The sequence below is a fragment of the Anomaloglossus baeobatrachus genome, chromosome 1 (genome assembly GCF_048569485.1).
Source record: "Anomaloglossus baeobatrachus isolate aAnoBae1 chromosome 1, aAnoBae1.hap1, whole genome shotgun sequence".
Classification (NCBI taxonomy): domain Eukaryota; kingdom Metazoa; phylum Chordata; class Amphibia; order Anura; family Aromobatidae; genus Anomaloglossus; species Anomaloglossus baeobatrachus.
In genome coordinates, this window is record NC_134353.1 from 399,922,941 (window position 1) to 399,945,971 (window position 23,031).

Below are 23,031 nucleotides of genomic sequence, written 5' to 3' on the forward strand. Positions count from 1 at the left end.
TTTCTAGATTGTCACCGTGTTACCATCCGCTGCCATTCCTTTTTCACTGTAGCCTAATAGGCAGATTTCTCTGTTTTTTAATTAACAATAAATATTTTTAAAGCTATTTAATAAAGAAAAAATTGTTTTATCTACCTAACATGAATTGCTTTTTTCATCCTTGGTCTTCATAATTAAAGGATTTGTATTGTTTACCATACAATAGAGTGATTAACGTCTGAATCTCATTCGCCCTGCACGTCTTCAATAAGACTGCGAAAAGTTGGCCTCCACTTTCTGAAGCTAAAAAGGGCTGTGAAAAGGTTTAAAAGAAAATAAAAAGACTAAGGGCATGTGCGCACGTTGCGTCATGTCCCTGCAGAAATTTCCGCAGCGATTTGACAACTCATGTGCGATTCAAATCGCTGCAGAAACACTGCATAATGGATGCAGTGTGTCTGCAGAATAGATGCAGATTTCATGCGCTCGGGCTGCTGCCTCTCCCATAGACAGTGTGGGAGCTGCATCCAAAGTGCACGAAAGAAGTGACATGCTGCATTAATGAACGCAGCGATTTGGATCAAAATTTCAGCATCAAAATCGCTGCGCTCTCAAATGCAACATGCAGATGGATTATGCACAATCTTCATAGATTGTGCTGGGGACGCAGGACGCATGAAGTTACGCTACAGTGCTAGACGCAGTGTAAATACATGCAATACGCACACGTGCGCACACAGCCTAATACTCACCTCATTGCTCATTGGACTTCTTGATGGGGTTTGGAAGTCCATGACAGCCCTGCCAAAGTGGGACGCCTGAGGCCTGGTAATGCACAAATGTGGCACATGATGGTGGTAAGAAGAGGTGCAGAGGACCGAATGAAGTACATTAAGAAGTGGGAGCAGCAGGACAGGTGAGGGGTGAGGTGAGCTTAATATTTTTTTAATCACCTGATCTGGAGAATCCCTAAAGTATAATATGGAATTACTTTGCAGCAAATCATATTACCCACTAAAATACATATTGGAAAATGTCCTTGCATGTATTGATATGTTGATTATAAAACTTTGTATGTGTAACTTTGTATATATATAATTTTTTTGTATTTTTTTTAATTTTATTTTATTTTTTTGTTTTTTTGTGTTTGGCAAAAATGTGGAAGTTGTCTTGACAGCAAAAGGTAAAATGTGAGCTTGTAAACATTGCATGCAGTAATTTCTATTCTACATTAAAACTTGAAAATTTCTAATTTGTACAAAGCTTTACTTCTATTTTTTTTTGGGGGGGGGGATTTTACCTTCATTTCCTATCCAAGCAAGCCCAAGGAGTCCATTGTAATCCCTATTTGTCAACAAGTATGAGAGGCACACATTATTCCAGTTATCTTTGGAGTGTAACCTCAGAAGTTTTTCCGCTCCAATAAAAGCTGAATGAATAGGATTTTTGGGCTGCGCCTCCTGAATTATCTGAAGTATTGATAAAAATAAATTCACATGAAATAACAATATAAAAAATGGAAGCTCAGCTCATACATTTATCTCAGACTCTCAGTACAATGGCTTCCTGACTTCATCAAGTAGCTACTTAAAGGGAACCTGTCACTAGATTTGGTGACTATAAACTGTGGCCATCACCAGTGGGCTCTTATATACAGCATTCTAACATGCTGTATATAAGAGCCCATGTCGCTGTGTAGAATGTAAAAAACACTTTATAGTGCAGACTAGTTGGATGGGTATCTCCGTTCTCTGGTACCGGCACCTCCTCTTTTGGCAATCTTTGTCCTCCTTCTTCTGAAGCCTTGGTGCATGACGTGTTTTTTGTCATGCACATGAGCCGGTATTGAGGTCCCGCGTAGGCGCACTACAATATTTTCATCTGCCCTACTCAGGACAGATCAAAGTGCGCCTGTGCAGGACCTCAATGCCAGCTAGTGTGGCAGCTACTTGATGAAGCCAGGAAGCCATTGTAACCCTTTAGGGGAAGCGCCTGCACAATGTCTCTAGTTAGTTGTCAGATCCCGTTATGACTGTGTCCATCACCTGTACCTGTACCTGCCTTCCCATAATTATCTCTGCCATGCCATCATACCTGTTCATACCTGCCTACTTGTCTGCCTCAGTCATCCCACTTATGCCTGCCTGCACCAGAGTCCGTACCTGAGTACTGTCCTGGAGGTCAGCTGCCACAGTCCCAGTCACTGCCTTAGGAGTGGTACCTGCTCTTTTGCCCCATGGCAGGTGCTTAATTATGCCTATTCCACTAGAGGGTAAGCTCGGGCCCCCCATGTGGTTCATTGGGTTCACTTCCGCTCGCTGACTCAACAACACCGAAGGTGAGCATTACAACATGTTAAGTATTTGGTGAGGTTTATATTTGAGTATTGTAGCCAAACCCAGGAGTGGAACAGTCAGAGGTAAAGTATAATAGAAACACTGGTGCTCTACATCTGCATTTATCACCCACTCCTGGTTTTGGCATACAGCTACTGAGGTAAAAAAGTCACTGAATACTCATCATGTACACAGGGCTTATCTATATTCTATTGTGCAGTCTTCTAAACTAATTTATGAATACATTTAAGATGAACTTTGATTTGGTAATCAGTCAGGCTTGAAGAATTCAGTAGACAAAAGATGAGGTTTGCAAACCTTGTTGTCACAATGAGCTCGCTGCACTGCCAAAAGGCAGCAAAATAAAAAAAATCATTTATAGAAAAAATTACTTGCATTTAAGCAAAAAATAAAAAATCCCCAAAAGTCGTCCTTAACCTACAACCTAGCTAAACTACAATTTATAACAGGAGAAGTATACTATATTGCAAAAACAATCATTATTTCATAGAAAAAAATGTGACAAAATTGTATAAAATCTACAACTTTAAAGAAGACCAGTCAGCGAGATATTTAAGCCCTATCTAAAGGTATGAGTGTAAATCAGGGGTCCGGAACCTATGTCTCGCAAGCCAGATGTGGCTCTTTTGATGGCTGCATCTAGCTCGCAGACAAATCTTTAATAAAAAAATGCCATATTTTCCAGTTTGTAAAGCGCACTTTTTTCCGCCCAAAACTGGGGGAAGAATAGGTGTGCATCTTACAAACAGCATATGGCTTACCGGGGTGGCAGTAGTGGTGCAGAGTCGGCAATACTGCGGGCTCGTGAGGGTGGTGAGTCAGCTGCCGTGCTATGTGAGAAGGCTGATGAGCCAGGAGCAATCTCCCCGCCTAGCCACCAGGAGGAGGTCTGTGCAGCCTGGAAGAGCAAGAGAGACTCAGAGAGAAGAGACTGAAAAGAGAGGTGACTGCCTGTGACCTGGTCGGTGCTAGCAGACCTGGAATGAGAGAGAGACCGCTGACTGCTGTGTGGACAGAGTCCACTCAGCTGCTTGTGAGTGGACATAAATGGTGGCCAGAGAGCGACAATGGCTGCAGAAGTGAACCCCATAGGAGATTTTCATTTGAGGCCTTGCTATCAGTCTGTGACTTCAGCTTTGAGGATAACTGTCCCTGGTAATTGTCGGTGCCATACAGAACTGTTGCAGAGCCAGACACGAAATGGATATCCTTTTGCCTGGAGACCGACTGGAGATAAATATGCATAACAGTAAGTCCTGAGCTCAGGCCTGGCCTATATCTTTTTGTTTTTGCAAACAAGTGTGCACACTGGCTCAATAGTGGTCTTGGCGCCAGACCAGGTCTAATATATACTATGCAGCAACCATTGCTGCAGTACTGTGTGTGTATCTCTGCTAGCAAGTTGTTAACCCCGGGGTACTCTCCTGTGTTGCTTACAAGTGTGGGAGAAGGGCGGGAAATTAGAGTTTCTGCTAAGATTGTTAATTAGTGTGCTGTTCCAGGAACAGCTCCTTCATACACCCAGTGATTTACAGTTTGTATTGTTCCAGAAGTTTCTGTTTAGCTAAATTGTTCCTGGTGGTTCCTGTCCTTTTGGAGTCAGTCCTTAGCCCAGCACACTGAGTCCGGTTCAGTATTCGGGTATCTGTACATTCCTTTGTGTTTATATTTGCTTTACATCCCCGTTACTTTTTATGGGGGTATAAAAGTTTGCATTTAATTCTAGTCTGGTCTCCTTCCCGCTGTATCCTAGGAGTAACCTCTCAGTTTCACAGGGTGTTGCTGCTGGTTTGAATCTCCCGCAGTTGACTAGATCGACTTCAAGAAAATGTCCGCGGAGGCAGCGCATGCACAGATATGACTCCGCGGCCATTTTCTTGAAGTCCATTACGTCAATCTGCGCACGCACCATGGCTATTTTCTTGAAGTTGATCTTGTCAATTGCGGGAGATTCAAAGCAGCCCGTCGGCAGATTAATGGCACCCGCTGCCGTGACACCCCATGAGCCCGCAGCAGTATCACTGACCCTCTTGAGCTGCGACACCCCCTTCTTCCGTGCCCACCTCCTGGGACCTTCTAAACCGCTCCATCACCGCTGCTCCCCTCTGGTGAGTATGGCTCTCTTGGAATTACATTTTAAAATATGTGACGTCCATGGCTCTCTCAGCCAACAAGGTTCCTGACCCCTGGTGTAAAGCCTCTTAAGTGCTTTTTACATTCATACCTTTCTAGAAGAATTTCAAGGGAAGAGCGAACTGTTTATCAGTGACTGGAATCCAGCGGTGGGCGAGAAATTACAGCAGAGCTGAGGAGTGAAGAGCCCTTGGAATTTAAGAATGAAACTTCAAAAATAGATTTCTCAAAATTGCTCCCTACTAGAAAGTTTCAAATGTAGTATTAAAGAGGCTTTACACTCATACAGTTAGGGGTCGAATATCCTGATGACAAGTCTTCATGGTATATACAATGCTATCATTGCTATCAATTTATATTAAACACTTTGAAATAAAGCATACTTACATTTAACACCTTTACTTTAAAGTTAATATGCTTGATGCCATTAAAGTTTACTTCATCATATACTAAGTTTACTGAACGTATGTATCCATCAATCTAGAAATACATAGAAATATGTTAAAACATAAACATCATTGTGAAAAGCATGTGAGAATCTTAGCTAAATATGCTATTAAAGGGGATTTCTGGGGAAAAAAATCCCTCTCCATTGATTTCTTCCAGGTTAAATTAATAAATTCACGTATGAACCTTTTAGTGACCAAGTGAATTTTGATCTTAATGACGAAACCAAACTTTTTTAAATCTGACCAGTGCCTCTTTATGAGCTAATAACTCTGAAACCCTTCACCGGATCCCAGTGATTCTGAGAATGTTTTTTCGGGACACATTGTATTTTATGTTAGTGGTAAAGTTAGATTATTTTTTTTGCATTTGTGAAAATAAAGGAATTTTGGCAAAAAATTAAAAAAATTGCAATTTTCAAACTTTCAATTTTAGATGCTTAAACCAGTTGGTAATGCTGTACAAAATAATTAGTAAGTAACATTTCCCGTATGTCTAGTTTACATCTGCATCATTTTCAAATGTAATTTCATTTTGTTAGGATGGTAGAAAGATTAAAAATTTAGCAGCAATACTTTAAAGCCACATCCAAACCTGTTTCCTTAGGGACCTCTTCAGATTTAAATGGCCTTTGAGGGGGCCTATATATATATATATATATATATATATATATATATATATATTATAATATAGAAAACCGCACAAAAGTGATATCATTATAAAAACCGCACCCCACAAATACTTCAATATTTTTGTCAGGAAAATTTGTAATTGTATAATTTCTCCTCTAAAATGTTCTTTCTGCACCAATTTCTTCAGTTTTACAAGGGATAGTGTGACGCCCTGGCAAAACCAGGTAGTCACACATAGGCCCCCGCATAACACCTTCCCTCACCTAGGTGACACACGGCCGACCTGAAACCCTAATCACCCCCCTTAGGGCAAGACAGGCACACCAGTGGGCGGGACCAGGCGGTAAGGAAACGCCCACCTAGGAGTCTAGACAGCCCGGGGCGGGAAAACAAACAGATTAGTTCAAGTTGAGAGGAGTGTGGGCTGGAGCTAGGTGTAGCTCCAGCAGAGGAAGTTCAAGTTGAACGGTGCCTGGGTCGGAGCCCTGGTGCCTTGACTAGGTGGCAGACGATGGTCTCCATCAGCAGGAGACTGGAAGATGACTCGGCAGATCCGAGGAGGACCGGAGAAGGGTTGGAGCCCACCGGTACCGACACCGGAGACCCGACCGGAAACCGTGCACAGAGGGGGTACTCGGACCCTGAAGCCAGGACCGAAAACAGCAGCCTAGCTAATTAACCGATTGAGGGCAGGATTACAGGTCCTGTCCCAACCAAAGTCCCAAAAGCAGACAACCACCCACAGAGAGGGATAGGGCAACCGCCAGGGCCCATGGATCCCACGGGTCAGCGTCAGTGGGCACAGCTCCTTAGGCACACAGAAAGCCAGGAGCGGACTCCTGAGTTCCAAACCAGGCAGCCCACAATACACACAATAGTGCAGAGGAAGGGACAGAGACCACCAGCCCGGGTGAGAGGACCAGAGTGCAACCGGCTGCGGCGGCCGGCCACCAGCACCTTGGTTTACCAAAAGACTTGTGTTATTCATTCAATTGTGAGTAACCAACTATCCCCTAGTTCACCTGGGCGTGCAAGGCCCTGCTGTCACCACACCCTGTACAGAGACACTGGGCCCCGGGGCAACCATCCCTACCCACGGAGGGGTTAACATCCGGCTGCCATTCCATCTTCCCCGGGTATCCCACAACAGCAACGGTGGTGTCCCACCTCACCACACACCGTGGGTGGCGTCACAGAGATTTTAGAATCAACCCCGTATAAATACGTCCCCCTTTTATTCGGAGTGTCTGGGGAACCCCTCGAGCCGTACCGTAGGCCCCGGATCCGAGCAGCGCCAGCTGCTGGCATGGGAGCGGCACACCCCGAAACCTGGCATCACGAACAGGATTCAAACCCATCCACATACCTGGTGGAAGTGTGCCTTGAATTGGACAGTCAGCGGTGATCCGTTGAGAAAATTTCAGAAGTCGCCATTTTTGCCGCCATTTTTAGGTGCGAAAACTGCAGCCCAGCGTCTTCTCCCCCGAGAAAGGGCGCAAAGCTAGAGCCACGCCTCCTGGGAACACGGCCGGAAGGTAAACCCCGAGGTCATAAAACGAAACTGATCAGCCGCACAAGGGCGTGCTTGCAAAAGACCAAGGGGGAGAAGCTGGAAGATGTCTGCTCCTAAACCTGATGCTGGAGCCGCACCGACCGCTGGAGCGGAGGAACACAAACCAGATCACTTACCGATGGGGACCGCTGCCTGGCTAGAGCGGGAGCTGGCGAGTGTCCGGGTGCGGTCGCAGTCACTGCAACAGGTCCTGGAGTGGAAAGCGGAGGATGAGAAAGACGAAAAACTGTACACTGGCTAGCAGCAGGCAACCTTCGATCCACTACCTCGCCATGGATGGCAGGAGGCCCAAGACCAGGAGCCTGCGGTCCGGTTGGTCAAGATGATGATCTCTCAAAATGGTTCCAGGTTAACACCCACTGCCCCAGAGGAGGCACACCGGCTGTGAAAAGAAAGAGACTGCTTGTACCTGCAGCAGGGCAAGTTGTATAGATGGCTGACTAACCCGAAGATGCACGAGAAGGTCTGCCAGCTCGTAGTGCCACAGGCATATGTACCTATGGTCCTGAGGGCTTATCACGACGGGGTCGGACATTTCGGCTGGAATAAGTTGGACATGCTACTGAGGGAGCGCTTCTACTGGAGTGGGATGAGAGAGTCCATCAAGGCGTGGTGCAGAGTGTGACCACTGCGCGTTAAGAAGACGGGATGGAACCAGTCAGAAAGCCCCACTATGGCCAACCGTTACCCATCAGCCATTGGAGCTGGTTGCCTTGGACCATGTCAAACTCGCACCCAGCCTGAGTGGCTACACGTACGCCCTTACCATCGTGGACCACTACTCAAGGTTCATGGTGGTGGTGCCCATCAAAAACTTAACAGCTCGTACCGCAGCAAGGGCCTTCCAGGCATACTTCTGCGGGCCGTATGGTTACCCGGAGAAGGTGCTTACAGACCGAGGCCCTGCCTTTGAAGCAGAGATCTTCCAAGAATTCTGTAACTTATACGGATGTAAGAAGATCCGGACCACGCCCTATCATGCCCAGACTAATGGAATGTGCGAGAAAATGAACCATCTGGTCCTCAATCTTCTCAAGACCCTGCCCCTCGAGGAGCGGAACCTGTGGCCTGAAAAGCTGCTTGACTTGGTAGACATGTACAATAATATTCCTAGCAGTTCCACTAAGTGCACACCTGCATACTTGATGAGGACAAGGCCCGGAAGATTGCCGGTAGATCTGGAATTGGATGTTGAAGTGTCTGAGACCATTTCCCCAACTGCCAATTGGGATGCCAAGCGCCAGAAACAGTACCGGCAAATCCAAGAGTACGTAGAAAGGAACCTGCGCCAGAGCAGAGAGAAGCAGGAGCAGCATTTCAACATACGAGCCCAGGCTACCCCCTTCGAACCCGGAGATGTAGTCTTAAAGAGGAAGAGAAGGCTGCACAAGCTGGATGACCAGTGGGAAAAGACCCCTTATGTTGTCCAACCCGCCAGATGGAGGGATCAGAAAACGTATCTCGTCAGTCGTTGCCAGGGAAAGACTATGACCACTGTTTCCAGGGACCACCTGAAGAAGTGTCCAGAACCCCTGAAGATGGCGGAGAAGGTTCCTGCTCCTGCGCAGGATGCGGAGAAAGCGAAGGGGGTGATCCACACTGTCATGGGTGACTTCCCGGCTGATTGGCCTATGCAGAATGGAGCATTGATTGTTCCTGTGATAATGTTCCCACAACCCATGGAAGATATGGAGCCAGAGAGGCCTGTCAACAATACGCTACCACCTGCACCCAGGGAAGCCCTTGCACCTATACACCACGCCCCCGTAGATCCCTGCCAGCTGTACATGACATTAGGGTAGAGGAACCCGTAATTCACTCTACCCCCTTAGTTCCCAGTGAGAGCAGGGAGTTAAGACAGTCCACGCGTCCCAACCTGGGACGGCCACCCCTCAGATATAGGGAAACTGACATTTAGTGAGTGGTGCCCGCTTGCTGTGTGCATAGTCTGTGTGTATGTCGATGAATTCCAATCGACCGAATAATTCACCTGATTGATGTTAAGGTAGCAAAATACCGGCGGTTGTGAATGTTAGTTATGTCTTGGCTGCTGGGAGGCTCCCTCTAGTGGCCAGGAAGGGTTTGGACAGAGACCAGGTGGGTTGTGCAGTGGGTGTTTCCTTTCCTAACTCTCTGCTTATTTAAATCCGGGTCTGATTGCAGGCTGTTGCCGGATGTCAGTTGTTCTTTGTATCTCTAGCCTGCTTAATCTTGCTCTACATCACATCCACTCCAGATAAGTTCTTGCTCTTTATTTATTGCCTGGTTCTTTTGCTTATCTGGGTTTGTCATTTGTTGTGGTTGGTTTCAGTTTATTTCCTTCCAGGGATTTTTCCCCTCAGTGGATTGTTGAGGAACTCCCTGCAGTTCTGTGTGGAGTATAGCTCCTTTGGGTCCATGTGTTTATGGCTTGTTGAATTTGTTATAATTCTTGTTTTCTGTTCATTGGTATGACAAGGGCACCTGGTATAGGATGGAGTTCAGATCGAGCGATCTGAGGGCCTTTTTGTACTATCAGGAAGTTGGTATTTTGCAGGGTTTTTCTCTGGCTACCATCAGTCCCTTTCCTGTCCTTTCCTATTTTAGTCAGTGGGGGCCTCACCTTTTGCTAATCTTGTCATCTACCTGTGTATTGTGGTTTTCCTATATCACCGCAGTCTTTGAATGTGGGGGGCTTGTTATTCTTGTCTATTTTCTGAGGCAGAGAGTTATTCATCTTTCCTACCTTTAGGATAGTTAGTTCTCCGGCTGGGTTCGCGGTGCACAGGATGTTAGTTCACCCCTCGGCTACTTCTAGTTGTGTTGGTTAGTAAGGGGATGGCGGCCAGATTAGTTGCCAAGGCTCTTGTCACCTTTTTGCCAATGATTTGTGGTGATCTTCCATGGTTCCGGATCATAACAGTACATCCGGCCCCCTGTTGTTCACGTTCTAGTGGGCTATTATTGCCTTTGCCTGTACCTAAGAAACCTTGGACGCACATCTCTATGGATTTTATTTCAGAGCTTCCCGTCTCTCAGAAAATGACTGTGATTTGGGTGATCTGTAACAGATTCTCCAAGATGGTCCACTTGGTTCCCCTATCTAAGTTGCCGTCTTCATCAGAGTTGGTGCCTTTGTTTTTGCAACATGTCCGTTTGCATGGTATTCCCGAAAGCATTGTTTCTGACAGAGGGGTGCAGTTTGTATCCAGGTTTTGGAGGATTTTTTGCTCCAAATTGGGTGTTCAGCTGTCTTTCTCCTCGGCGTTTCATCCTCAGACCAACGGTCAGACTGAAAGGGCTAACCAGACCCTAGAGACCTATTTACGGTGTTTTGTTTCTGCGGATCAGGATGACTGGGTTTCGTTTTTGCCTTTGGCTGAATTTGCCCTTAACAATAGAGCTAGCTCTACCACGTTGGTGTCCCCCTTTTTCTGCAATTTTGGGTATCACCCTAGGTTCCTCTCAGGGCAGCTTGAGGCGTCTGACTGTCCGGGGGTGGATTCAGTGGTCGACAGAATGCAGCAGATTTGGGGGCAGGTAGTGGATAAATTGTTTCAGTCCCAAGAAACTGCCCAAACGTTTGCCAACCGGCGTCGGACTGTTGGTCCCCGGTTTAAAGTAGGGGACATGGTGTGGTTGTCCTCTAAAAATATTCCTATGAGAGTTCCGTCTCCTAAATTTAAGCCCAGATTTATTGGACCTTATAAGATTTTGGAGATTATTAATCCTGTATCTTTCCGTTTGACTCTGCCTGCGTCATTTAAGATTCACAATGTCTTCCATAAGTCCTTGTTGAAGAAACATCTGGAGCCGGCAGTTCCTGCAGCAGCGCCTCCTGACCCTGTTTTGGTACAAGGGGATCTGGAGTATGAGGTTGAAAAAATTCTGGATTCCCGTCGCAGTAGGCGTCAGCTTCAGTACCTTGTGAAATGGAAGGGTTATGGGCAGGAGGATAACTCTTGGGTTGTGGCTTCTGACATTCATGCGGACAGGTTGGTTCGCGCCTTCCATCATGCTCATCCCGAGCGACCCGGTGGCGTGGGTGAGGGTTCGGTGACCCCTCCTAAAGGGGGGGTACTGTTGTGAATGTTAGTTATGTCTTGGCTGCTGGGAGGCTCCCTCTGGTGGCCAGGAAGGGTTTGGACAGAGACCAGGTGGGTTGTGCAGTGGGTGTTTCCTTTCCTAACTCTCTGCTTATTTAAGTCTGGGTCTGATTGCAGGCTGTTGCCGGATGTCAGTTGTTCTTTGTATCTCTAGCCTGCTTAATCTTGCTCTACATCACATCCACTCCAGATAAGTTCTTGCTCTTTATTTATTGCCTGGTTCTTTTGCTTATCTGGGTTTGTCATTTGTTGTGGTTGGTTTCAGTTTATTTCCTTCCAGGGATTTTTCCCCTCAGTGGATTGTTGAGGAACTCCCTGCAGTTCTGTGTGGAGTATAGCTCCTTTGGGTTCATGTGTTTATGGCTTGTTGAATTTGTTATAATTCTTGTTTTCTGTTCATTGGTATGACAAGGGCACCTGGTATAGGACGGAGTTCAGATCGAGCGATCTGAGGGCCTTTTTGTGTAGTCAGCGGGGGCCTCACCTTTTGCTAATCCTGTCATCTACCTGTGTATTGTGTTTTTCCTATAACACCGCAGTCTTTGAATGTGGGGGGCTTGTTATTCTTGTCTATTTTCTGAGGCAGAGAGTTATTCATCTTTCCTACCTTTAGGATAGTTAGTTCTCCGGCTGGGTTCGCGGTGCACAGGATGTTAGTTCACCCCTCGGCTACTTCTAGTTGTGTTGGTTAGTAAGGGGATGGCGGCCAGATTAGTTGCCAAGGCTCTTGTCACCTTTTTGCCAATGATTTGTGGTGATCTTCCATGGTTCCGGATCATAACACCCGGCTACCCCAGTTATGCAAGTCCCTGTTGGGACCGTTTACAGTTGAAATCCCATTCACAGTTCATGGACCATGGCTTTGGACTGGAAAGCCAACCCAAAATCTTTTGGGCCTTGTAAATAGTCCCTGACCAACCTTCTTACCTGCCGCAGTCTCTGGAGAGGCTGATTGGAGGAAGGGCCTGCGGTAGAGTAGGCCGAGGCCCAGTCACCAAAAGAACCGGTGACTACCCTCCGGGTCAGGGGTCCCCTAGACGTGGGGCCCTTGAAAAAGGACTGCCGGGTAAGGAACTTTTTACCCGGCCCGTATGGGCAACACCCGGACCTAACCTGGACTCGGGCAAGGGTTGCCAACCTGTGTTTTAGTGGTGGCACCAGGGCTAGGTTGTTTTGGGTGGGTGATGTGAGAAGGACTCGGTCCGTCCTGTCCCGGTTTTAAATGTGCAATGTTTCAGAAAAGTGCCTCCCGTAAAGGAAGAATAAGAAAATACTTTGATGTAAATATCTTATTATACTTGTAATTGTGTTTTTTATCTTAATTTATACAGTTCCTGTTAAATGTTGGTGGTCGGACAGCCCGCGGACGGTCTGTATTAAACTAACGGGGAATGTGACGCCCTGGCAAAACCATATAGTCACACATAGGCCCCCACATAACAACTTCCCTCATCTAGGTGACACACAGCCGACCTGAAACCCTAGTCACCCCCCCTTAGGGCAAGACAGGCACACCAGTGGGTGGGACCAGGCGGTAAGGAAACGCCCACCTAGGTGTCTAGACAGCCCGGGGCGGAAAAACAAACAGATTAGCTCTGAGTTCAAGTTGAGAGGAGTGTGGGCTGGAGCTAGGTGTAGCTCCAGCAGAGGAAGTTCAAGTTGAACGGTGCCTGGGTCGGAGCCCTGGTGCCTTGGCTAGGTGGCAGACGGTGGTCTCCGTCAGCAGGAGACGAGAAGACTGTTCGGCAGATCCGAGGAGGACCGGAGAAGGGTTGGAGCCCACCGGTACCGACACCGGAGACCCGACCGGAAAACATGCACAGAGGGGGTACTTGGACTCTGAAGCCAGGACCGAAAACAGCGGCCTAGCTAATTAACCGTTTGAGGGCAGGATTACAGGTTCTGTCCCAACCAAAGTCCCAAAAGCAGACAACCACCCACAGAGAGGGATAGGGCAACCACCAAGGCTCATAGATCCCACGGGTCAGCGTCAGCGGGCACGGCTCCTTAGGCACACAGAAAGCCAGGAGCAGACTCCTGAGTTCCAAACCAGGCATCCCACAATCTGTGGGTGGCGTCACAGACATTCTACAATTAACCCCGTATAAATACGTCCCCCTTTTATTCGGAGTGTCCACGCGACCCCCGGGTCCAGGGAACCCCTCAAGCCATACCGTAGGCCCCGGATCCGAGCAGCGCCAGCTGCTGGCATGGGAGCGGCACACCCCCATCGCAAAGGAATCCCATAGGGGAGAGGTTGAAAGTGGAATAGAACAGACTCATGCAGAGGAGCTCCGTACCAACTAGCCCTAAATCCACCATAATTCGTAGAACAGAAACTCTGCAGACAATCCCAATATTCAAAAACAGTACCCCGACTTCATGAGGATCATTTCACGCCCTATATCACAGACTTTCAGGATAGTAATTAGATGAGGCTAACTTTCTGGTTAACAGCTAGAGGCCATCCTGCCACAACTTGAGGCCCAAAGACATTGCGATGCTCTCCACTTCTGTAAAGCCACACAGTGGATGTGGAAAGACTGCCTGGAAAGACACTGTCTCCTCACTGCTTGAGAGTTCCAGACAAATCTCCAGTACGCATGCCAAGACTAGAGTTGAGCGTGGTTCTCGGTTCTCCAGTTCGCTGTTCGAGTGATTTTGGGGGTTTTCTAGTTAGAACTCGAACTCGAGCTTTTTGCTAAAAGTTCGGTAGCTCGAGTTACGTTCTAGAATGGTTCTATCACTATAAATGTGACTTTTCACAGTAAGGCTATGTGCACATGTTTCTATCTGCATGTGTCCTGCGTCCCCAGCACCATCCCTCTCCCTTTCCTACTCACCAATCACGTGCGTCTCGCTCCCCGGCTGTCACAAATCTGCGGCGTCTTTTCCTCTTTAGAAAATGGCTGCCGCTTCATTAGTCAATTAGTTATTCCGTGCTTTCCCCGCCCACCGGCGCTTATGATTGGTTGCAGTCAGACACGTCCCCAAGCTGAGTGACAGCTGTCTCACTGCAACCAATCACAGCCGCCGGTGGGCGGGTCTATATCGTGCATTAAAATAAATAAATAAATAAATTAAAAAAAAAATGCGGTTTCCCCCATATTTGATACTAGCCAGGATAAAGCCGCACGGCTGGAGGCTGGTATTGTCAGGATGGAGAGCGCCACGGTATGGGGAGCCCACCACCCTAACAATATCAGTTTAATCATGGCAGGCGTCTCCCCGGGATACCGTCCATGATTAATCTGTTAGTGAAAGTAAAGAAACACACACCACGAAAAATCCTTTATTTGGAATAAAAGACAAAAAAACAACCCTGGTTCACCCCTTTATTAATCCCAAAAATACCCCTCCAGGTCCAAAGTAATCCACACGACAAGGACAGCTCTACTCTCTCGGGATGTAGTGGCTCCGTAGCAATGAAGCAGAGACTTCAGTGAGCACAGCAAGCTTCAAGATTAGAAAATCTGCTATCTCTTCCATATGAAGCAATAGACTAGTGGATAAAGTGCCTGCCTAGGAAACATAATGTCAGGATTTCTAGTCCCGGTAAAGAATTAGTTATTTATTTATTTTTATTTATAATTTGAAATTATAATTATTATCTATTTATAAAGTGAAAGTAAATAAACACACACCGCGAAAAATCCTTTATTTGGAATAAAAGACAAAAAAACACAGTCACCATTTTATTAAAATCCTCCAATACCCCTCTAGGTCCGACGTAATCCACACGACACTGTCATCTCTGCTACAGAACACGAGCGCTCTGCATGAGCTTCACATAGCTTTAACCTTCACGACCATGGACAGATATATCCGTCATGGAGCGTGTCCCGTTAATCCCGCCCCTTGCCACGGGCAGGCGGCGTTCATCAACACACATATCAGCTGTTTTCAACAGCTGACATGTGTGCCTGCATGTTACGACTGGAATCGCATTCCACCCGTAACATTAACCCCTTAAATCTCGCTCTCAAAGTCTGGCAGCGAGATCTATATGCGCGCGGCCATGTTTTTTACTTACCGCCGCCCCCACCGGAAGTCACGTGAGTGATCACGTGACTTTCGGTGGTTGCCATCGTAGCACAGGGTCATGTGATGACGCCTGCAGCTATGATGTTTCACTTTAGTTTTTCCTCGGCACGGAGCAGAGGGAAACAGGAAGTGACTGTATCTGCTGTTTACAGCTGTATAGCTGTGATCAGCAGATAGATAAGAGCGATCGGATTGCTGATCGCTATAGCCCCCTAGGGGGACCAGTAAAATAAAAAAAAAAGTAAAAAAAAGTTTTAAAAAATAAAAAAAAAAACCTTAAAGTTCAAATCACCACCCTTTCCCCCCCATTGAAAATTAAAGGGTTAAAAAATAAATAAATATACACATATTTGGTATCGCCACGTTCAGAAATGCCCGATCTATCAAAATATAAAATCAATCAATCTGATTGGTAAACGGCGTAGTGGCAAAAAAATTCCAAACGCCAAAATTACGTTTTTTGGTCACCGCAAGTTTTACACAAAATGCAATAAAAGGCGATCAAAACATAGCATCTGCACAAAAATGGTACCATTAGAAACATCAGCCCGAGATGCAAAAAATAAGCCATCACTGAGCCATAGATCCCAAAAAATGAGAACTCTACGGGTTTCGGAAAATGGCGCAAAACGTACGCCACTTTTATTGGACAAGCTTGTGAATTTTTTAACCCCTTAGATACAAGTAAACCTATACATGTTTGGTGTCTACAAACTCGCACTGACCTCAGGCATCATACCCACACAACAGTTTTACCATATAGTGAACACCGTGAATAAAATATCCCAAAAACTATTGTGCCATCTCACTTTTTTTGCCGTTTTTCCACACTTGGAATTTTTTTGCTGTTTTCCAATACGCCATATGGTAAAACTTATGATTTCATTTAAAAGTAGAACTTGTCCCGCAAAAAACAAGCCCTCATATGGCAAGATTGACGGAAAAATAAAAATGTTACGGCTCTCGGAAGAAGGGGAGCAAAAAACAAAAACGCAAAAACGGAAAGTGCCCCGGGGCTGAAGGGGTTAAATGAATCACATGGTCAGCTGAGACTTCAGCAATCCAGACTTCAAGACTACCAAATGTGCCTATCTGTCACATTAGAAGCAATATGGATAGAGTGCTCACCTGGGGAGCATAAGGTTGCAAGTTCTAGACCAGGTAAATGTTTATTTTATTTTTATAATTTTTTTTTTTTTTTTTTTTAATAAATTATATTTATAATATATTTATAAATATAATTTAATTATGCACTGAGGGGAGGAGCCGGACATCAGCTGTGAGCTTTCTCTCTATCTCTCTCCTTTCTCTCTCTCCTTTCTCTCCTTTCTTTCTCTCCTTTCTCTCTCTCTCCCTCTCCTTTCCCTCTCTCCTATCTCTATCTCTCCTTTCTTTCTCTCCTTTCTCTACTTTCTCTTCTTTCTCCTCTTTCTTCTTTCTCTTTTTCTCTCTTCTCTCTCTCTCTCTTCCTTCTCGCTTTCTCTTCTTTCTCTCTCTCCTTTCTCTCTCTCTCCTTTCTCTCTCTCCTTTCTTTCTCTTTCTCTCTCCATTCGCTCTCTCCTATCTCTCTCTCCTTTCTTTCACTCCTTCCTTTCTCTCCTTTCCCTCTCTCCTTTCTTTCTCTTCTTTCTCTACTTTCTCTTCTTTCTCTACTTTCTCTTCTTTCTCTTCTTTCTCCTCTTTCTCTCTCTCCTTTCTCTCCTTTCTTTCTCTCCTTTCTCTCTCTCTCTCTCTCCTTTCCCTCCCTCCTATCTCTCTCTTTCCTTTCTTTCTCTCCTTTCTCTCTCTCTTTCTCTCTCTCCTTTCTTTCTCTCCTTTCCCTCTCTCCTTTCTCTCTCTTCTTTCTCTACTTTCTCTTCTTCCTCTACTTTCTCTTCTTTCTCCTCTTTCTCTTCTATCTCTTCTTTCTCTCTCTTTCTCTCTCATTCTTCCTTCTCTCTTTCCCTTCCTTCTCTCTCCTGTTTTTCTCTCCTTTCTCTCTCTCTTTCTCTCTCCCCATTCTTTCTCTCCTTTCTCTCTCCTTTCCCTCTCTCCTATCTCTCTCTCCTTTCTTTCTCTCTCTCCTTTCTCTCTCTCTCTCTCCTTTCTTTCTCTCCTTTCACTCTCTCCTTTCTTTCTCTCCTTTCCCTCTCTCCTTTCTTTCTCTTCTTTCTCTACTTTCTCTTCTTTCTCTACTTTCTCTTCTTTCTCTTCTTTCTCCTCTTTCTCTCTCTCCCTTTCTCTCCTTTCTTTCTCTCCTTTCTCTCTCTCTCTCCTTTCCCTCCCTCCTATCTCTCTCTTTCCTTTCTTTCTCTCCTTTCTCTCTCTCTCTTTCTCTCTCTCCTTTCTTTCTCTCCTTTCCCTCTATCCTTTCTCTCTCTTCTTTCTCTACTTTCTCTTCTTTCTCCTCTTTCTCTTCTATCTCTTCTTTCTCTCTTTCTCTCTCATTCTTCCTTCTCTCTTTCCCTTCCTTCTCTCTCCTGTTTTTCTCTCCTTTCTCTCTCTCTCTTTCTCTCTCCCCTTTCTTTCTCTCCTTTCTCTCTCCTTTCCCTCTCTCCTATCTCTTTCTCCTTTCTTTCTCTCCTTTCTCTCTCTCTCCTTTCTTTCTCTCCTTTCACTCTCTCCTTTCTTTCTCTCCTTTCTCTCTCTCCTTTCTTTCTCTTCTTTCTCTACTTTCTCTTCTTTCTTCTCTTTCTCTTCTCTCTCTTCTTTCTTTCTTTCTTTCTTTCTTTCTTTCTCTCCTCTCTCTTCCTTCTCTCTTTCTCTTCTTTCTCTCTCTCCTTTCTTTCTCTCTCTCCTTTCTTTCTCTCATTTCTCTCTCCTTTCTTTCTCTCCTTTCCCTCTCTCCTTTCTTTCTCTACTTTCTCTTCTTTCTCTACTTTCTCTACTTTCTCTTCTTTCTCTTCTTTCTCCTCTTTCTCTCTCTCTCCTTTCTCTCCTTTATTTATCTCCTTCTCTCTCTCCCCTTTCCCTCTCTCCTATCTCTCTCTCCTTTCTTTCTCTCCTTTCTCTCTCCTTTCTTTCTCTTCTTTCTCTTCTTTCTCCTCATTCTCTTCCTTCTCTCTTCTCTTCTTTCTTTCTCTCCTTTCTTTCTCTCTCTCCTTTCTCTCTCCTTTCTTTCTCTCTCTCTCTCCTTTCTCTCTCTCTTATCTCTCTCTCCTTTCTTTCTCTCCTTTCTCTCTCTCCTTTCCTTCTCTCCTTTACCTCTCTCCTTTCTTTCTCTTCCTTCTCTCTTTCTCTTCTTTCTCTCTCTCCTTTCTTTCTCTCTCTCCTTTCTTTCTCTCATTTCTCTCTCCTTTCTTTCTCTCCTTTCCCTCTCTCCTTTCTTTTTCTACTTTCTCTTCTTTCTCTACTTTCTCTACTTTATCTTCTTTGTCTTCTTTCTCCTCTTTCTCTCTCTCTCCTTTCTCTCCTTTCTTTATCTCCTTTCTCTCTGTCCCCCCCTTTCCCTCTCTCCTATCTCTCTCTCCTTTCCTTCTCTCCTTTCTCTCCCTCCTTTCTTTCTTTTCTTTCTCTTCTTTCTCTTCTTTCTCCTCATTCTCTTCCTTCTCTCTTTCTCTTCTTTCTTTCTCTCCTTTCTTTCTCTCTGCTTTCTTTCTCTCTCTCTCCTTTCTCTCTCTCTTCTCTCTCTCCTTTCTTTCTCTCCTTTCTCTCTCTCCTTTCTTTCTCTTCTTTATCTCTCTCTTTCTCTCTCTCCTTTCTTTCTCTCCTTTCCCTCTCTCCTTTCTTTCTCTTCTTTCTCTACTTTCTCTTCTTTCTCTACTTTCTCTTCTTTCTCCTCTTTCTCTCTCTCTCTCCTTTCTCTCCTTTCTTTCTCTCCTTTCTCTCTCTCTCCTTTCCCTCTCTCCTATCTCTCTCCTTTCTTTCTCTCCTTTCTCTGTCTCTTTCTCTCTCTCCTTTCTTTCTCTCCTTTCTCTCTCTCCTTTCCCTCTCTCCTATCTCTCTCTCCTTTCCCTCTCTCCTTCCCTATCTCCTTTCTTTCTGTTCTTTCTCTACTTTCTCTTCTTTCTCTTCTTTCTCCTCTTTCACTTTCTCTCTCCTTTCTCTCCTATCTCTCTCTCCTTTCTTCTCTCCTTTCTTTCTCTCCTTTCTCTCTCTCTTTCTCTCTCTCCTTGCTTTCTCTCCTTTCCCTCTCTCCTTTCTCTCTCTTCTTTCTCTACTTTCTCTTCTTTCTCTACTTTCTCTTCTTTCTCTTCTCTCTCTTCTTTCTCTCTCTTTCTCTCTCTCTCTTCCTTCTCTCTTTCTTTTCTTTCTCTCTCTCCTTTCTTTCTCTTTCTTCTCCATTCGCTCTCTCCTATCTCTCTCTCCTTTCTTTCACTCCTTCCTTTCTCTCCTTTCTCTCTCTCTTTCTCTCTCCTTTCCCTCTCTCCTTTCTTTCTCTTCTTCTCTACTTTCTCTTCTTTCTCTACTTTCTCTTCTTTCTCTTCTTTCTCCTCTTTCTCTCTCTCCTTTCTCTCCTTTCTTTCTCTCCTTTCTCTCTCTCTCTCTCCTTTCCCTCCCTCCTATCTCTCTCTTTCCTTTCTTTCTCTCCTTTCTCTCTCTCTCTTTCTCTCTCTCCTTTCTTTCTCTCCTTTCCCTCTCTCCTTTCCCTCTCTCCTTTCTCTCTCTTCTTTCTCTACTTTCTCTTCTTTCTCTACTTTCTCTTCTTTCTCCTCTTTCTCTTCTATCTCTTCTTTCTCTCTCTTTCTCTCTCATTCTTCCTTCTCTCTTTCCCTTCCTTCTCTCTCTCCTGTTTTTCTCTCCTTTCTCTCTCTCTTTCTCTCTCCCCTTTCTTTCTCTCCTTTCTCTCTCCTTTCCCTCTCTCCTATCTCTCTCTCCTTTCTTTCTCTCCTTTCTCTCTCTCTCTCCTTTCTTTCTCTCCTTTCACTCTCTCCTTTCTTTCTCTCCTTTCTCTCTCTCCTTTCTTTCTCTTCTTTCTCTACTTTCTCTTCTTTCTTCTCTTTCTCTTCTTTCTCTTCTTTCTTTCTCTCCTCTCTCTTCCTTCTCTCTTTCTCTTCTTTCTCTCTCTCCTTTCTTTCTCTCATTTCTCTCTCCTTTCTTTCTCTCCTTTCCCTCTCTCCTTTCTTTCTCTACTTTCTCTTCTTTCTCTACTTTCTCTACTTTCTCTTCTTTCTCTTCTTTCTCCTCATTCTCTTCCTTCTCTCTTTCTCTTCTTTCTTTCTTTCTCTCCTTTCTTTCTCTCTCTCCTTTCTTTATCTCCTTTCTCTCTGTCCCCCCCTTTCCCTCTCTCCTATCTCTCTCTCCTTTCTTTCTCTCCTTTCTCTCCCTCCTTTCTTTCTTTTCTTTCTCTTCTTTCTCTTCTTTCTCCTCATTCTCTTCCTTCTCTCTTTCTCTTCTTTCTTTCTCTCCTTTCTTTCTCTCTCTCCTTTCTCTCTCCTTTCTTTCTCTCTCTCTCTCCTTTCTCTCTCTCTTCTCTCTCTCCTTTCTTTCTCTCCTTTCTCTCTCTCCTTTCTTTCTCTCCTTTATCTCTCTCTTTCTCTCTCTCCTTTCTTTCTCTCCTTTCCCTCTCTCCTTTCTTTCTCTCCTTTCTCTCTCTCCTTTCTTTCTCTTCTTTCTCTACTTTCTCTTCTTTCTTCTCTTTCTCTTCTCTCTCTTCTTTCTTTCTCTCCTCTCTCTTCCTTCTCTCTTTCTCTTCTTTCTCTCTCTCCTTTCTTTCTCTCTCTCCTTTCTTTCTCTCATTTATCTCTCCTTTCTTTCTCTCCTTTCCTCTCTCCTTTCTTTCTCTACTTTCTCTTCTTTCTCTACTTTCTCTACTTTATCTTCTTTGTCTTCTTTCTCCTCTTTCTGTCTCTCTCTCCTTTCTCTCCTTTCTTTCTCTCCTTTCTCTCTCTCTTTCTCTCTCTCCTTGCTTTCTCTCCTTTCCCTCTCTCCTTTCTCTCTCTTCTTTCTCTACTTTCTCTTCTTTCTCTACTTTCTCTTCTTCTCTTCTCTCTCTTCTTTCTCTCTCTTTCTCTCTCTCTCTTCCTTCTCTCTTTCTTTTCTTTCTCTCTCTCCTTTCTTTCTCTTTCTTTCTCCATTCGCTCTCTCCTATCTCCTCTCCTTTCTTTCACTCCTTCCTTTCTCTCCTTTCTCTCTCTCTTTCTCTCTCCTTTCCCTCTCTCCTTTCTTTCTCTTCTTTCTCTACTTTCTCTTCTTTCTCTACTTCTCTTCTTTCTCTTCTTTCTCCTCTTTCTCTCTCTCCTTTCTCTCCTTTCTTTCTCTCCTTTCTCTCTCTCTCTCCTTTCCCTCCCTCCTATCTCTCTCTTTCCTTTCTTTCTCTCCTTTCTCTCTCTCTCTTTCTCTCTCTCCTTTCTTTCTCTCCTTTCCCTCTCTCCTTTCTCTCTCTTCTTTCTCTACTTTCTCTTCTTTCTCTACTTTCTCTTCTTTCTCCTCTTTCTCTTCTATCTCTTCTTTCTCTCTCTTTCTCTCTCATTCTTCCTTCTCTCTTTCCCTTCCTTCTCTCTCTCCTGTTTTTCTCTCCTTTCTCTCTCTCTTTCTCTCTCCCCTTTCTTTCTCTCCTTTCTCTCTCCTTTCCCTCTCTCCTATCTCTCTCTCCTTTCTTTCTCTCCTTTCTCTCTCTCTCTCCTTTCTTTCTCTCCTTTCACTCTTTCCTTTCTTTCTCTCCTTTCTCTCTCTCCTTTCTTTCTCTTCTTTCTCTACTTTCTCTTCTTTCTTCTCTTTCTCTTCTTTCTCTTCTTTCTTTCTCTCCTCTCTCTTCCTTCTCTCTTTCTCTTCTTTCTCTCTCTCCTTTCTTTCTCTCATTTCTCTCTCCTTTCTTTCTCTCCTTTCCCTCTCTCCTTTCTTTCTCTACTTTCTCTTCTTTCTCTACTTTCTCTACTTTCTCTTCTTTCTCTTCTTTCTCCTCATTCTCTTCCTTCTCTCTTTCTCTTCTTTCTTTCTTTCTCTCCTTTCTTTCTCTCTCTCCTTTCTCTCCTTTCTTTATCTCCTTTCTCTCTGTCCCCCCCTTTCCCTCTCTCCTATCTCTCTCTCCTTTCTTTCTCTCCTTTCTCTCCCTCCTTTCTTTCTTTTCTTTCTCTTCTTTCTCTTCTTTCTCCTCATTCTCTTCCTTCTCTCTTTCTCTTCTTTCTTTCTCTCCTTTCTTTCTCTCTCTCCTTTCTCTCTCCTTTCTTTCTCTCTCTCTCTCCTTTCTCTCTCTCTTCTCTCTCTCCTTTCTTTCTCTCCTTTCTCTCTCTCCTTTCTTTCTCTCCTTTATCTCTCTCTTTCTCTCTTCCTTTCTTTCTCTCCTTTCCCTCTCTCCTTTCTTTCTCTTCTTTCTCTACTTTCTCTTCTTTCTCTACTTTCTCTTCTTTCTCCTCTTTCTCTCTCTCTCTCTCTCTCCTTTCTTTCTCTCCTTTCTCTCTCTCTCCTTTCCCTCTCTCCTATCTCTCTCCTTTCTTTCTCTCCTTTCTCTGTCTTTTTCTCTCTCTCCTTTCTTTCTCTCCTTTCTCTCTCTCCTTTCCCTCTCTCCTATCTCTCTCTCCTTTCCCTCTCTCCTTTCCCTATTTCCTTTCTTTCTCTTCTTTCTCTACTTTCTCTTCTTTCTCCTCTTTCACTTTCTCTCTCCTTTCTCTCCTATCTCTCTCTCCTTTCTTTCTCTCCTTTCTTTCTCTCCTTTCTCTCTCTCTTTCTCTCTCTCCTTTCTTTCTCTTCCTTTCCCTCTCTCCTTTCTCTCTCTTCTTTCTCTACTTTCTCTTCTTTCTCTACTTTCTCTTCTTTCTCTTCTCTCTCTTCTTTCTCTCTCTTTCTCTCTCTCTCTTCCTTCTCTCTTTCTTTTCTTCTCTCTCGCCTTTCTTTTTCTCCTTTCTCTCTCTCTTTCTCTCTCT

At 44.8% G+C, this 23,031-nt stretch overlaps 1 protein-coding gene across 2 annotated transcripts in view; it reads right to left on the reverse strand.

Annotated features, from left to right (window-relative positions):
- The window catches only part of LOC142293815 (disintegrin and metalloproteinase domain-containing protein 10-like), a 405,039-nt gene that overhangs the window by 182,404 nt on the left and 199,604 nt on the right, over nt 1-23,031 (reverse strand). For both annotated transcript variants that reach the window (XM_075337844.1, XM_075337843.1), the window contains exons 7-8: nt 4,857-4,949; nt 1,280-1,448 (exon numbers count right to left, since the gene is read on the reverse strand). In XM_075337844.1, the coding sequence (XP_075193959.1) occupies nt 1,280-1,448; nt 4,857-4,949 (262 nt within the window). The remainder of the gene's footprint in view (nt 1-1,279; nt 1,449-4,856; nt 4,950-23,031) is intronic.